This window comes from Dipodomys merriami, unplaced genomic scaffold, assembly GCF_024711535.1.
Source record: "Dipodomys merriami isolate MVZ:Mamm:240054 unplaced genomic scaffold, mDipMer1.0.p SCAF_56, whole genome shotgun sequence".
Lineage (NCBI taxonomy): Eukaryota > Metazoa > Chordata > Mammalia > Rodentia > Heteromyidae > Dipodomys > Dipodomys merriami.
In genome coordinates this window covers 3,075,934-3,089,889 of record NW_027206135.1, presented here as the reverse complement: position 1 = coordinate 3,089,889, position 13,956 = coordinate 3,075,934, and the positions used below count along the sequence as shown (strand labels likewise).

Sequence of the window (13,956 nt, the reverse complement as noted above, 5' to 3'; positions counted from 1 at the left end):
GTTAATTGGAAGTAAGAGTCTCGTGGACTTTTCTACTCAGATGGATTTTGAACAATAATCCTCAGATTTCAGCCTCTGAGTAGCTAGGATTACAAGTGTGAATTACCAGTGGCACCCAGATCATTCTTCTCCTTTTGCATAGTTATATTATTCATTTGAATATGTTAATGTATACTATTTTATATTTTTGTATTTTCAACATCCCAAATCTAGGTACTTTTTCTCTGATTCCAGTGTATTGCTTATCTGATATAACTTATCTGATAGTTATATTATTCATTTGAATATGTTAATGTATACTATTTTATATTTTTGTATTTTCAACATCCCAAATCTAGGTACTTTTTCTCTGATTCCAGTGTATTGCTTATCTGATACATTGGTTATAGATATTACAAGTAGATTTTTATCCCTTGGACTTTGTAAACAAACAAACAAACCAACAAACAAAATACCTCAGACTTCAAGGCCAAAGCCACAGCTAAGTCATAAAGCTATTGACTTGTTCATTTTCTATAAATTGGGTTTCACAGGCTTCTTCTCACATGGCTTTTTTCCTCTCCCTCTCTCTTTTTTCCTCTCTCTTTTTCCTTTTCTTTCTTTTCTCTCTTGAGTCTGGTCCTTTTCTGATCTAAAAGACATTTAGACAAATATAAGTGCTAAAAATAATTTAGTTGGTAATGACAAGCAGGGTTTTTTTGACCCATTTAAGACTTGGTCTGAGTGAGGCTGGGAAGGTGGCTCAGTGGTAGAGTGCTTGCCTTGCATGCCTGAGGCCCTGGGTTCGATTCCTCAGCACCACATAAGCAAAAAGAAAAAAAAAAGCCAGAAGTGGCCCTGTGACTCAAGTGGTAGAGCGCTAGCCTTGAGCTGAAGAGCTGAGGGACAGCACCCAGGCCCAGAGTTCAGGCCCCATGACCAGACCCCCCCCCCAAAAAAAAAGACTTGGTCTGAGTGTCAGTGTAATATTCAGCACTGGTCAGCTGTGGCCAGCTAAGGTGTTTCCTTCCCAGCAGTTCTTGGTTGAGAGTCCCCTTCCTTACTCACAAAGGTACTACCAGAGCACTACACTAGGGTGGCCCAATGTGGCCTCCCTAGCTGTAGTTCTGGGTACCAGATGTCACACTGGCATCCAGAAACTGGAATTGAGAAAAAAAAGAAAAAAGTTGCTTCTTTAGTGCTGTTCTTGAGTGGAATAGTTCAAACAGTCTGGCCTTCCAGTGGTCTCTGCCCTCTCTTCCAAGAGTCCAAGAGCACCAGGCTGTCAGAGGGATGCCGAAGCAGCAGTCTTGGGAGAGATGTAGAATCCCACTGATTGCATAAATATCAGAAGAAAAAAAAAGCCAAAGAAGTAGTCATAGAAAGTGAGTGGAGTTGCAGAAATCTGTCAGCAGAGTGGGATTAGGTACTGGTTTAGATGCAGAGAGATGGGCCAATGAACCACCCTTGAAGTTCTGGAGTACCCATTAAAGCAGCCAGGAACAATCAGGCTACTTTTTCTTTGTTGGATGCCTCTCAGCTACCTCAAGTCATTCAGAAGAAAAAAAAAAACAAAAAACCCAAACCTCTGTAGGATGACATTACTGTCCCTGCGGTGGACACTAAGCCCAGAAATATTTAGAATTAAAGCTAAAATGACTATCGTAAAAAAAAAAAAAACCCATAATATTAACATTCTTGTGTCAGTTTCAGAAACAATTTGTTCATGTTTAGTAGTTTAAGTCTCTGTTGTGTCTTGGAAACTTTGGCCTTTTAAAACTAGAGGTCTTGTTATTACAGTTTTAAATGTGGTTTAGGCTTAATTTAGATTTGTACTTTTTTTTTCTTTCTGCTTTGTTTCTCTGATAAGGTTTCTCTAGTTTTGCCTAGGTAGTTGATCCTTTTACCTTTACCTCCTGAGTAGCTTGGATTATCAGTGAGTAACTCTACTCCCAGCCCTTAGATTTGAACTTTAGAGGGCTAAAGGAGTAAAGTTTTAGTAATATGCAATGTAGAGTTTTAAGAGGGTTTAATGTTCACTTGTTTATTTGTTTAATTGATTAGATTTAAATGAATAGTTTTATCTCAAAAGCTTTAGGTGGGAAGGGAAGGTAGAAGAAAAATGAGGGAAGGGGTAATAAATTTGACGATATATACTTATCACCTTATTTATGTAACTGTTACCCCTCTGTACATCACCTTGACAATTTGAAAATTATCATCCTATAAAAAAAAGTTTTAGGGGGGCAGGGCAGGGGGAGATGGGAAGGGAAAGGAAGGGGAAACAAAAGAGGAGGCAACAATGCTTGATAAGAAATGTACTCATTATTTTGCCCATGTAATTGTAACTCCTCTGTACAGTATTTTCACAATAAAAAATCATTTAAAAAAAGTTTTAGGTAGAAGAATGTCTCAAGTAGTAGACTGCATGCCTAGCAAGTTCAAGGCCCTGAGTTCAAACCCCAATGCTTATCATGAGACCACTGATCTATTTTAAAGATAACCAAGGAGCTGAGGATGTGGCTTAGCAGTGGAGCACTTGCCTAATCTTTGTAAGGCCCTAAGTTACATCCCTAGCACCGTTCCCCCCCCCCAAAAAAAAACAGGAAGACTAGAAGAAAGGAAGGGGAGAGGAGAGAAGGGAGCAGAGAGGAAGAAGAAGGAAAGGTAAGGGAAAGAGAGGAGGAAGGCAAAGCAAGGCATGTATAAAAACATTTGGGTACTGCTTTTATTCAGGGAATTGAACCCAGGGCCTCATACTTGCTAGGCACGCATTCTACCACTTAAGCCATGCCCCAAGTGCTCTTGCTTTTAGTTCTTGCTTTTTCAGATATGTTTTCTCGCTTTTGCTCAGGTAGATCACTGACTGCAGTCCTAACTCTACCACATGCATAGCTAGAATTATAGTTATTTGCCATCACACATAGTTCTTTTAAAAACTGTTTAACATATTAAAGAGAATGAGTTATGCTACTAAATCCCCTTTAAAATAATTGTTTATATTGTCTAGATTTATTAACAGAAAATAAAATTTGTGAGTTGCACACAAGTCAGTGTTTAAGACAAATGTGCTTGAAAGTGATAATAATAATTGACTTGTTACTGAACAGGGAGAGTTAAGGGTTAGTGGCCATTCTAATTCACTGAGTTCCCAAGGTGGCCTTTCTTACTCGAGGCTCTGGCATTCCCACGGGAATGGGGACGCGATTCACCCTCTTGAAGGGCTTCTGTAACTTCTGGTGAGCCCAACTCAAACCAGAGAAGCCAGACCCAGATCTATCCTCCAGCCTTTACATAGCTAGCAAGTCGAAATAACTGGTACCTCTTCGTAGACAGGAAACTGTCAGGCTGTTGCCATCTCTTGCAAGTGTAAAACTGAGATAATTCATTGCTCACAGCATGAAGAGACTCATTTCCCACCACGTCTTGGTGAAGTTGCTAATTAGTTAATTGACATCCTGACATCACTGAACATCCGTCCAGGTCTCCTATCTTTAGGTCCTTCTGTTATTGTGTGTCTGTCTTGACTAGTGTTATTCTATGCTGGGATTTTTGGTCGTGGGGCTTAAACTCTGGGTCTGGGTGCTGTCCCTCGGCTCTTCAGCTCAAGGCTAGTGCTCTACCACTTGAGCCACAGCGCCATTTCTGGCTTTTTCTGCTTATGTGATACTGAGGAATCAAACCCAGGGCTTCATGCATGTAAAGCAAACACTCTACCACTGAGCCACCTTAAGATGGGACTTTAAAGTTATTGTTACTTAAAGTTTTCAATTTCATTTTACTACTCAAAAAAGCCCACCCAGATTTCCAGCCAGGAGGGCACCTTCGGCTGTAATGATAACTGCTTGGTGGATTGTAGTGAAAGTGAGTTCTGACATGTTCCCTGAGTACTAAGATACGGGGATGCTGGCCTTCACTGTCTCTGCTGAGTACAGCATTGTGATTTTAAGACCAATCTCAGCAATCAACACCTTCCCCACTTGGGCAGCTTCATGAAAAAAAAAAAAAAAATAGACCTGTCTTTACTTTTTAGAACCTACAATGGCAATGACGTCTCTATGGTCTGAGCTGGGCTAGATGGGGCTTTTGTTCCACACAGACCTGTGTTCTGGGTCAGCCAATCTCCAGTGATGTAAGCAGCCTTGTGTTTCTGGCATTCCTGTTACAAATGCATTCAGTCGTCTCAGTTCTAAGTGATTTAACAGATACTCCTGCAAGAGCACACTTTTGAGAGGCATAGACAGGTTAGAGCTGATGAGGTTCAAGAACAAAAAGTAAGTTTTGTTACGAAAGGACAAAGTATGATGAGAACAAAGTAAAAAATCATGAAGAGGTGAACATGGCAATGGAAACTCTATGCACAGAATTTCCATTATCTGTGTGATTTCCCACACAGGTTAAATCAAGAAACAAGTTCAGTGTGCCTTATACAAAATACCTATGTAAAAAGAAGCAAGTCTGGGCTGGGAAGGTGGCTCAGTGGTAGAGTGTTTGCCTTGCATGCATGAGTCCCTGGGTTCGATTCCTCAGCACCACATAAGCAGTGGCACTTGATCTGAAGAGCTCAGGGACAGCACCCAGGCCCAGAGTTCAGGCCCCAAGACTGACAAAAAAAAAAAGGAATCATAAATAAAAGAGGGAGGTAAGACAAAGAGAAAAATTCTATTTTTACATGCTGGCAATCACCTCTTCCTCTAGCTTTTTAAGTGCAGATGGTCCGAGGTAAGCAGAGCTTGGTGATTCATGCCTGTAGCAGCTATGTGGGTTTCTGAGATCAGGGGTCATAGCTTGAGGATAACCCAAATGTAAAAGTTCACAAGAGCCAGACGTTGGTGGCTCATGTCTGTTATCCTAACTACTCAGGAGGCTGAAATCTGAGGGTCGGGTCACAGTTCAAAGCCAGCCTCCACATGTTTCTTCTCAGCATGCTTCCTGTGTCCTGCTTGAGGTCATTTAGTAATATCTGCACAAGATAGCACTTCCCAGAAGAGAACTGTCCAGTCTCAGCTCAGTTGTGTTGTGTGTGAGGAACCTTAGGTTAAACTGAATCTTTCAGATTCCCCTAGACTCCTTATAATTCAAGGAATGAGAGGCTTTGCCTGTGGGCAGCATCCTTAATAAGTACTTACTTGAAAACATTGCGGAGCAGAGTGAAGGAAGAGACAACTTGTAATGTTTTGTATCAGAACAAGCATGTGACTTTTCATGTGAACCTACTACTGCTCAGTTTCCTGAGATGCCCCTTGCTTTTCTTAACCCATGGGTTGAAGGTTCATTGCTGGCTCAGTGAACAGCAGACAGTGCCATGCAGGTCTTCTTCAGGCTACGGACAGAGTAAAAGGAAATAGCCTTACTCAGAAATCAGGTGAGGCTGGAGGAGAACACCTTGACCTGAACAAACCAGGAAGACTGCTGGAGCTCCTGGAGAAGGAGTGGAGTCATCCTTTACTAGTGATTTCAGATGAAGAGATCCTCCCATGTACCCAGGAATGAGCCTCTTAACACCCAGGCCCTTGCGAAAGATCCTTAGCCTGATGGTACTGCAGAGCATTCCAATCTCCTAGGCACAGTGCCTGATGTTTACAGTTGCAGGAAGAGTTCCCAAGTCCACTGCTAAATTCCAATGTTTCTAATGACTCAAGGACCATCACCAGATCCTGGCCAGTTTCCCTAGGCAGATTAATTTATGCAAATGCTACCCTGTTCCTTTGCAGAAGTTCCTTAAATAGCAGCAAAGGGAACTTCTGGATTCCAGGGGGACGCCAGGTCTGGACTGCTTCACAGGGAAGAAAAGAAAGCTGGTTTTGTGCCACTGCTGCTGTCATTGGAGGCCCCTGGGAGCTGAAAGCAATGGGAGGAAGGCATAGGCTCTTATTTCACTCTGGGAAGATCTGCTGGGGGAGAGTCCCTGGAAACATTCGCCATGATTCATCCTTAGCCTCTAGCATTCCCAGTCCAGCAAACAAGAGAGGCAGGAAACAGAGCCACCCTCAGGGGAACGGACATCAACTCCATCCTTTGCCTATGTGAGTTATCTCAGGTTAGATAAAACCCTGCTTTTAGGGACCCCTCTGTCACTGGGCTGTCAGAAGATAGCACCAGGTTAGCTCCAAGCAGATCCTGAATGTGCATTGGCCCTGGGCCCAGATGGAGGCCATGATGGGGAGGCTGTCCAGTCACCCTCCCTCCATCTCCTGCCCCCAGAACATCCAACAATTAATCCAGAGAACTGTGCCAGCTCTGAATCCACGCACCCGGCAGGCACCTCCACTGTGCATATGGACACTGCCAGTGAAAAAGACTGAGGGTAGCAGAATACAGCATTTCTCTGGCCTCCTGCCTTCACCATGCAGTAAAAAACAGAGTCCAGGTAAGTGTTCAACAATTAGTAATGAAAATCTCGGCTAAACCACAAAATAGTCACCTTCTGCCAGTCATGCCTGATATTTAAGTCCGATTCAACACCTTCCTTCTCCTTGACAATGGAAAGGCTAAGGCATCCCCTAGCTGTTCCTTCCATAGAAACCTTGACACCTTGGGCATCACATGCTGCTGTGGCTTCCCCACTGGCTTCCTGTTCCATGCAGATTCAGCCATAAATATCCTCATTGAGAACACGTTCTCTAATAAGAGATGGAAATAACAAGGTGGCATGTCCTTCTTAACAAGCAGATGGGACGAGAACACCCAGGAGAATTGTCACCTTCCCAGCCAGAAGCAGCCTCCTTCCCCAACAGGCTCATGACTTGTTTTTTCTCTTATTCATCCAAGCTCAAATGATTGTAGAAATTGTTGGTCTCTCCAACAAGCACCCAGCTGTGACAGCTATGCATTCTGGGACTGCCCCTTACCCTGTCACAAAGGAGTGGCTTTCCATTGGTGCCTGAACTACAGTTGCAGGCCAGACACTAGGCAAAGTGTGTGCTGAGCTGGTCCTCCCTACTTGGCACAGAGCTTTGCAGAGCATACATTAATGGGAACAGGACATGTCAGTCACAGGGCAGAGCTGAGAGTTCAGGGGACAATGGAACAGAGCAGCAAGACCTAAAGGAACCTAACCACACCCTTATCTAATAAGACCCCTGTGAAGTCTAGAGCTGTTGTAGCCAGTTCTGTGGTGACAGCTGGCTGTGGATTGTGAGAAGAACCACACCTTGCCCATTTACCACCTGCACTGAACACAGTTCACTTTATACCCCTTAAAGATCCATAACTTAGGTGCTCAGAGATCTTACTCGCTGCTCCTCACATTTAGTCATTAAGCTACCCTAACTGGAACTTGGAATTTTCATTATGTGAGAATCCTGAAAAATCTAAAAGAGACAAGTCACGCCATGCCCTGATTCATATGCAAATAGAGGATGCTGGCATTTCAAAACCTGCAGACAGAGAACAGTAAGACATGAGAACAACCAACAAACAGAATACAGAGGCTAAGGGTGCTAAGGGTGCGGAGAGGAAGGCCAGCCAGAGGATTCACAGAAAATGCTGGCCACCTGAATCCATGATGGAGAAGACCCTCATGTGACCGATTGCAAATGCAGCTTCTTTGTCCTGAATCTTAATAAATGAAGACAATTGCCGTATCTTCTGAACAGCATCCCTGCCTGCATCTAACTTGTTCTTCGCCCCATTGCCTGCTGCCAATTTGCTCTAAGTCTTCAAGATTTGCAGTGGTGGTGTCCTGTATTTGTATGTGGTTCAGGATCCAGGTTAGAATCTTCAGGATCCCCCCTTACTCTGATTCATGTCCCCAGCCCTACTCTTACGGCTGCTCCTATGCCTCAATGGCCTTCCTGGTCTGTACACCTGGCCCTCCAGCTAACTCACACCATACCAGCTTCCAAGATACTATCCAACCATGACTTACTAAAGCAAGCTTTTTAACTCCCCGGTAAAGTTGACTACAGTCTTCTCTGCCCTGTGGACTGCAGTCATAGCTCTCCTAATTATGTTTGAATGCTGTGTTGTTAATTCTTGGAGTCTAAGGCCTTGTCTAATCAAAGTTAACTGTGCCTGCTCTCTGGGTCTTTTTCATATGATCGTGGTACACAAGGATGCCGGTAAAGAAAATCAGTATCCTGGAACATATTTAATCCTCCCCAAGGCCTAATCACATCTGAGATGCTCTGCATAAAAGGCCCTCTGTATTTGAAAGAGTAAGTCAATAACTATCCATAAGATTAAGAGATTTTTGGAAGAAGGCAAAAAAAAAATTACCTTGGAAATCAATGAAAGGAACAGTCAGAGAAGAAACATAAGACTCTGACACTAGCAGAAAAATAAGTTCATGGATTGTTTGCCCACATGGTCAAGACCTCTTTGACCAACATGGCCCCAGTCTCAGTTCTCAACTTGGCTTTCCATCACTGCTTTCCACCTCTCTGGCCAGCAGCCAGGCCAGACTCTGCCCACGGCTTGTGCTTGTGCTGGCTTTTCTCCCCACCATTCACCTTCTCCACTCATGCCAACCTCCAGGAGCACAGTTGCCCCTTCTCCAAGACGAGTGGTCAGACTTCCTCCACTGCGCCCTGAGCAACCATGGTCTTTCCTCAGTGTTCCTGAAAGGGCCTGTCTTCACACCATCTAGGCTCTTACTTGCTGTCTCTCCCACCCTTTCAATGGAGTATAAATTCCATGTGGTAAAAAAATAAACAAACAGATTCTTCCTCCTCATGGTTCCCTCTTTATAACCCAGATCCTCCATGAGTATGTGTCACATTGAGCTGAAGTCCTCCATGGCTATGGGAAAACCCATTTGACAGAGGAGGCAGAAGTGTTTGTTGTGAAGCCCAGTGACTCTGCCTGCTGTATACTGACTAGATAGAAATGTCCCCTTGAACACCCCAGGGAAAATCCTTTCAGTATTTCACAGCTCATACATCAGATGATCCGATCCTCTCTAAAGCTAGATCTACTATCCTCTACCCATCGCTGAATTGAAACGTTGTACTGTGAGGTTGGCCTATAGGCTTGGACATAGGTCACTGAGAAAATCAGAGAGAAACAAATAAGTAGATTGGTGTGTGGGAAGGGAAAGGCCCAGTTCTGTACGGCAGAAGCAAGGGCCTGGAGAGCTTCAGTGTGGGCTATGTGTGGAGGGCCCTTGTGAGCAATGAGGGCACTGTGTTAAGGGTGAAACTGCTCACGCACCAGCATCCTCAGGACCTGTCTGTGCTCAGAACTTCCCTTTCATGTATCTTAATTTCGGAAAGGGCAGAATACAGAGAGGAATCAGTAGTGCCTAAGAGCAAGTGAACAAATGCTGACCTCCTGAGAGCCCCCTCACCCTGAACCATAGGCTACCAGGAGGACTCTGTCCTGGGACCTCACGTGCTGTAATCCAGCCCCTGGCAAAATTCCTCTTCCTGCCAGTACTGTCCAAACAATGTCTACAGGGGGAAGATCATGGCAATGTGGTTGAGGAAAAGCATAAACCCTGCACATATTCCTTTTGCATTCCCCCAAGAGTTCTTTATCTTCATTAGCGTGCTCAGCCAAGCACTTGCCCATTTTTGCTAACCTGTTGGACACATTCTCATGTTCAATACTTCAAGACTGCAGTATTGGTCCCTATTGTAAGGAAGACCTGCCTGCATCTCCCCCCACCTCAAAGGTGGCTCGTCCTCAGACTGTCTGCCACAGACTCCTCCTCATTGCTTTGTCTGCTTCTGTCTTTGGAGAACAAAATTACTGGTAGTGCTTTATTGCTGAGACATTGCTGGAAGTTTCCACTGATTGGCAGTGTTTTCATGCAGCATTGAACAGCAAATTTCCTGACTAACGAGGTCTACCTTCTCCTCTCATAGGCCCAGAAGAAGCACAGGAAGTTCACCAAACCCAACAGAGCACACCACTCCTATGAGAAGAAGCCTCATTATGCTCCTTCACCCACTACCACTGTACCTAGCCGTACACCGGGCATCAGAGAGCCAACCCCATTCACAGTGCCCAGCCGGAGAAGTTTGCCTCCTGAGCAACAGCAGGAATGTGCCAGACTAGCCAGTAGCATCCCTTGCCCTCCCTGGTCTTTCCAGAGAAGCAAGTCCTTGTTTTGTTTGCCCACCCAAGGCCCCTCCCCAGTCTCTTCAGCTGAACCACAGTGGTTTTCTAACATCGATGCCCCAAGCCACAGGGCATCAGAGAGGAAGCCTGGTCACCTCTTCTCCATTGATGATTTGGAGGGGGCCCAGGAGACAGATGTAGACACAGGCCTGCGGCTGTCCTCCTCCGACCTATCAGTGGTCTCAGCATATTCTGCCCCAAGTACATTCTGCAGTTCTGTGGAAACTTCCCTGTCTTCTGAAAGATACAACAGCCACAAGCCAGCGCACAAGGATCCCAGAGAAGAAAGACTTCTACCTACAGCCAGTGGGATGACCCCAGAATCCTCATGGACTCCCCTCCCCTTCCTCACCAAAGGGTCTGCCAGCTCCTCAGAGACCGCCATCACTGCTCCCCCAGCTTTCAGTGCCTCGTCACTCAGAGAATCATCCACACAGCTCCCTTCTGATGGCCCTAAGACTACAAGGGCTGACCAAAATATACCACCAGCAGCAGCAGCAGCAGTGGCTGACATGGAGGAGTTCTACATCTGATCATGGCTTGTCTTCCAAACACAAACTCAGACCCACAGGCTCAGGTCCCCCAGTGTTCTCAGCCTGGATTTCCAGGTCTGTCTGGAACCTGTTAATCCGTTTCCCGGGGTTTATTAGCACAGAGGCCCTGCCACGCCTCCTTAGCTGAGACAATGTATTTCTAGGGACTGTGGTGGAAAAAAAATACTGACATTTCTATGCAAATAAGTTCTCCACAAACTTAAGTCCTAAAATATATTTTGAATATTCCATTATACAATTTAAATGCTTTGTATAATTATTTAAGATGAAGAGAAAACCCAGTCAGCCAGAGCTGATTTGGCAAATGTTTCATGCTGTGAAAGTGAAACAATTAAAGCCAACATGTTGAATATGGGAGAGAAAGCAAGTGACTTCTAAGAGCTATCCAAGCACAATGACAGAAAGTACAGCTTATTGGAGTCCCCCCTCCCCCATAGATTTATATTTCCACAGGACAATGGCCCTAGAAATTTGCAAGTCTTGCTTAAGCTGACAGGCAGCCTAAGATGGCTGTCAGCTTACATCAGACTGCAAAATGCCTCCCTTCAAAACCCCTGCAACATACGAAAATCTGGATTTGGACCAAAGTGGCTAATATGCTTTGAGGAATTTAACATGAGTCACAGATTCCCTGTGCAGTTAAATAATTTCAGTTCTCAAACCTAGATTTGCAAATACTTTTTCAACAACACATTGACTGTCATGAATGATGGGCTGAAGATCAGTCCACCATCTAGGCTGATTTGGATCACCCAGACAGACATGGTCTTTGGAGATAAAGTATAATAGGATGTGAAACATAATGGTTAGACGGGCTTCATAAGACTCTTTCACTTTCAAAAGCACAATTCAAGGGCCACATCCACGGCTCTGTAAGTGACAGGAGCCACATTTTACACTTTTTTTTTCTCAAGAAATATACATCAATCTCCTATGTTCTTCATTTTTTTAAATAACTTGGAATGTTTCAGCCAGTGTTTTCTGATTGCACAGATGAGCAAGTGTCACCCTTCCCCCAAAGTGGGAAGCCACCCAAAATACTCTTTCTGAGCGAACACTGGTACCCTGCTAGCCTTCATGAGGACATGGGAGCCTTAATTAAAGCTGATACTTTAACCCAACATTGGCTTTTCCGGTCTATTGTCCTATTCTGCCACCCTGTGAATGGCATTTAAGTCTCCCTGTAAGGATATGTTTACAACTGCAACGTCAGCAATGCCAAGTGCTAGCATCAGGGGCAATGCCAAGCTGTCCCTGATGCTATTTAATATTTACAGAGAAACAACATGGACCTGCGTTGTTCATTTACCAGCCTGGTGCTCCTTGCCTGAATTACTCATGAGCCACATTTCTTCTCTGGAAGTGTTCACACCAGCTGTCACATGGCCTCCAGGCTGCTGTTCTCAGTCATCAGACTTGAGCTGCAACCTAAGGTTGGCCACCCCGTAGCAAGGGCTTTAGATCCTTCCTCAAACACCCTGGACTTCCCAGGACTTGGGATTGTAATATTCTGCTCCAATGTAAATAAATTTTTTTAAAGAAAATACATGGTCTCTTCTAAATTCTAGGCAATGAGTGAGCAGACTTTTTCTGAAAAGGGCTAGATAATAAATGTTTTAAACTTTGTCAGTAATATATTAATCTTTGTCAGTCTCCACTTCCATTGTTGCATGATAAATAAAATGTAAATGAATGGGAGTGGTTGAGTTGCAATAAAACTTAATTCAGGGGCTGGGAAGGTAGCCCAGCGGTAGAGTGCATGCCTTGCAAGCATGAGGCCCTGGGTTTGATTCCTCAGCACCACATAAACAGAAAAAGCTGGAAGTGGCACTGTGGCTCCAGTGGTAGAGCGCTAGCCTTGAGCTGCAGAGCTGAGGGACAGTACCCAGACCCAGAGTTCAGGCCCATGACCGGCAAAAAAAAAAAAAAACTTAATTCACCAGTGCAAGTGGTAGACCAGAGTTGACCTAAGAAGTAGTTGACCAGTCCAGATTCTAGTCCACAACAAAAATTTAAGTTCTGCTCCCCATTCTGCTGTTCTGTGTAATAATACCAAGAAAATGGGTCTTCTGGGCCAAGCCAGTGACCACAGACCCTTGAAGTGCTCAGAACAGAAAGGAGAGGCTTTCTCCAGAGCTGGTTCCTAGAAAGCAGCCAGCAGCCCACCTCCTCCCTAGAAATGTGACTCCAAGTCAACAGCATATGAATGTTATAAGGAAAAATAAAAATTTAGAGATGATGACATACAGTCTAGAGAACAGGGAAGCAAGCTCATGTAGCAAAAGGCAATGAAGTGGATCAAATGCCTAGTGATGATTCCCATCTTCATCCTTAATGGCACTCCTATTTTAGCATATTTGCATACCTTGTTAGGATTGTTGTAGAGCCCAACCCAGTGGATCAGTGGGGACCTGAGATGATGATGAAACTTTTATGACCCTGAGAGGGTTGGCACATGGTAAAACAAATGGGGTTTTACTTGAGCCCCAAGCTATTAAAGTCAGTGGGTGAGGTGGCCTTCACAGTGGCATACTGGATCACGCCATCGAGGGTATCTCGGAGACCAGATACTTACTTTTAGCAGAAAGACCCTGGGATATATGGCTGATGTCTTTAGCCTCCAAAGAAATCAGAAGACATGCATGTGTTTTCCTGGCCCTGTACTTTCTATAGCTGAATTCTCCAACTGTCAGTCCTTCTCTATTAGTAAACTCAGAAGTCTAGGAGCTTAAGAGCAAGTACAACAACCACTGGAGACCTGGGGAGGAAGAGGGAAAGGGAAGGGAGAAAGGAGGCCACACTGAGGGGAGAATAGGAGTGAGAGATAATCAGCATAATGAAACCACCAGTGCTGTTTGAAAAGAGGTTGTTGAAGACAGGTGAGCAACGTGAATACAATAAAAGGGGTGAATTCGTAAAATATGCACTGTGTGCATGTATGGAAATGTCACAGTGAAACCCCCTCACAACTGTATCTTAACTCAAAAATAAAATGACTTTTTTAATGTAAAGAGAACAAATCTTGCCTAGAACTTAAACAAGCTTTTGAGAGCTCCCATTTGGTTCTGTATATTCACAAGAGAAATAAAGCATCCTTTTGTCAGAAAAAAAGAGAGAAGAAGAAAGAGAAAAGGAAGGAAGGAAAGAAAGAAAAAAGAAAAGAAGGAAGGAAAGGAAGGAAGGAAAAGAAAGAGAAAGGAAAGAAAAAGGAAAGGAAGAAAGGAAGGAAGGAAGGAAGGGAAAGAAAGAAATAGAAAGAAAAAGAAAGATAGACTGGGGCTGGGAAGGTGGCTCGGTGGTAGAATTCTTGCCTAGCATGCATAAGGCCCTGGGTTCGATTCCTCAGCACCACATAAGG

The 13,956-nt window shown here is 44.2% G+C and overlaps 1 protein-coding gene across 1 annotated transcript in view; it reads left to right on the top strand.

The window, feature by feature from the left end:
* LOC138812176 (protein FAM124A-like) overlaps positions 1 to 12,193 on the top strand; it is a 48,811-nt gene extending 36,618 nt beyond the window's left edge. Inside the window, exon 4 of the mRNA XM_070000149.1 lies at positions 9,789 to 12,193. Coding sequence (XP_069856250.1) covers positions 9,789 to 10,577 — 789 coding nt within the window. The 3' untranslated portion in view covers positions 10,578 to 12,193. The remainder of the gene's footprint in view (positions 1 to 9,788) is intronic.
* Positions 12,194 to 13,956: the final 1,763 nt, after the last annotated feature.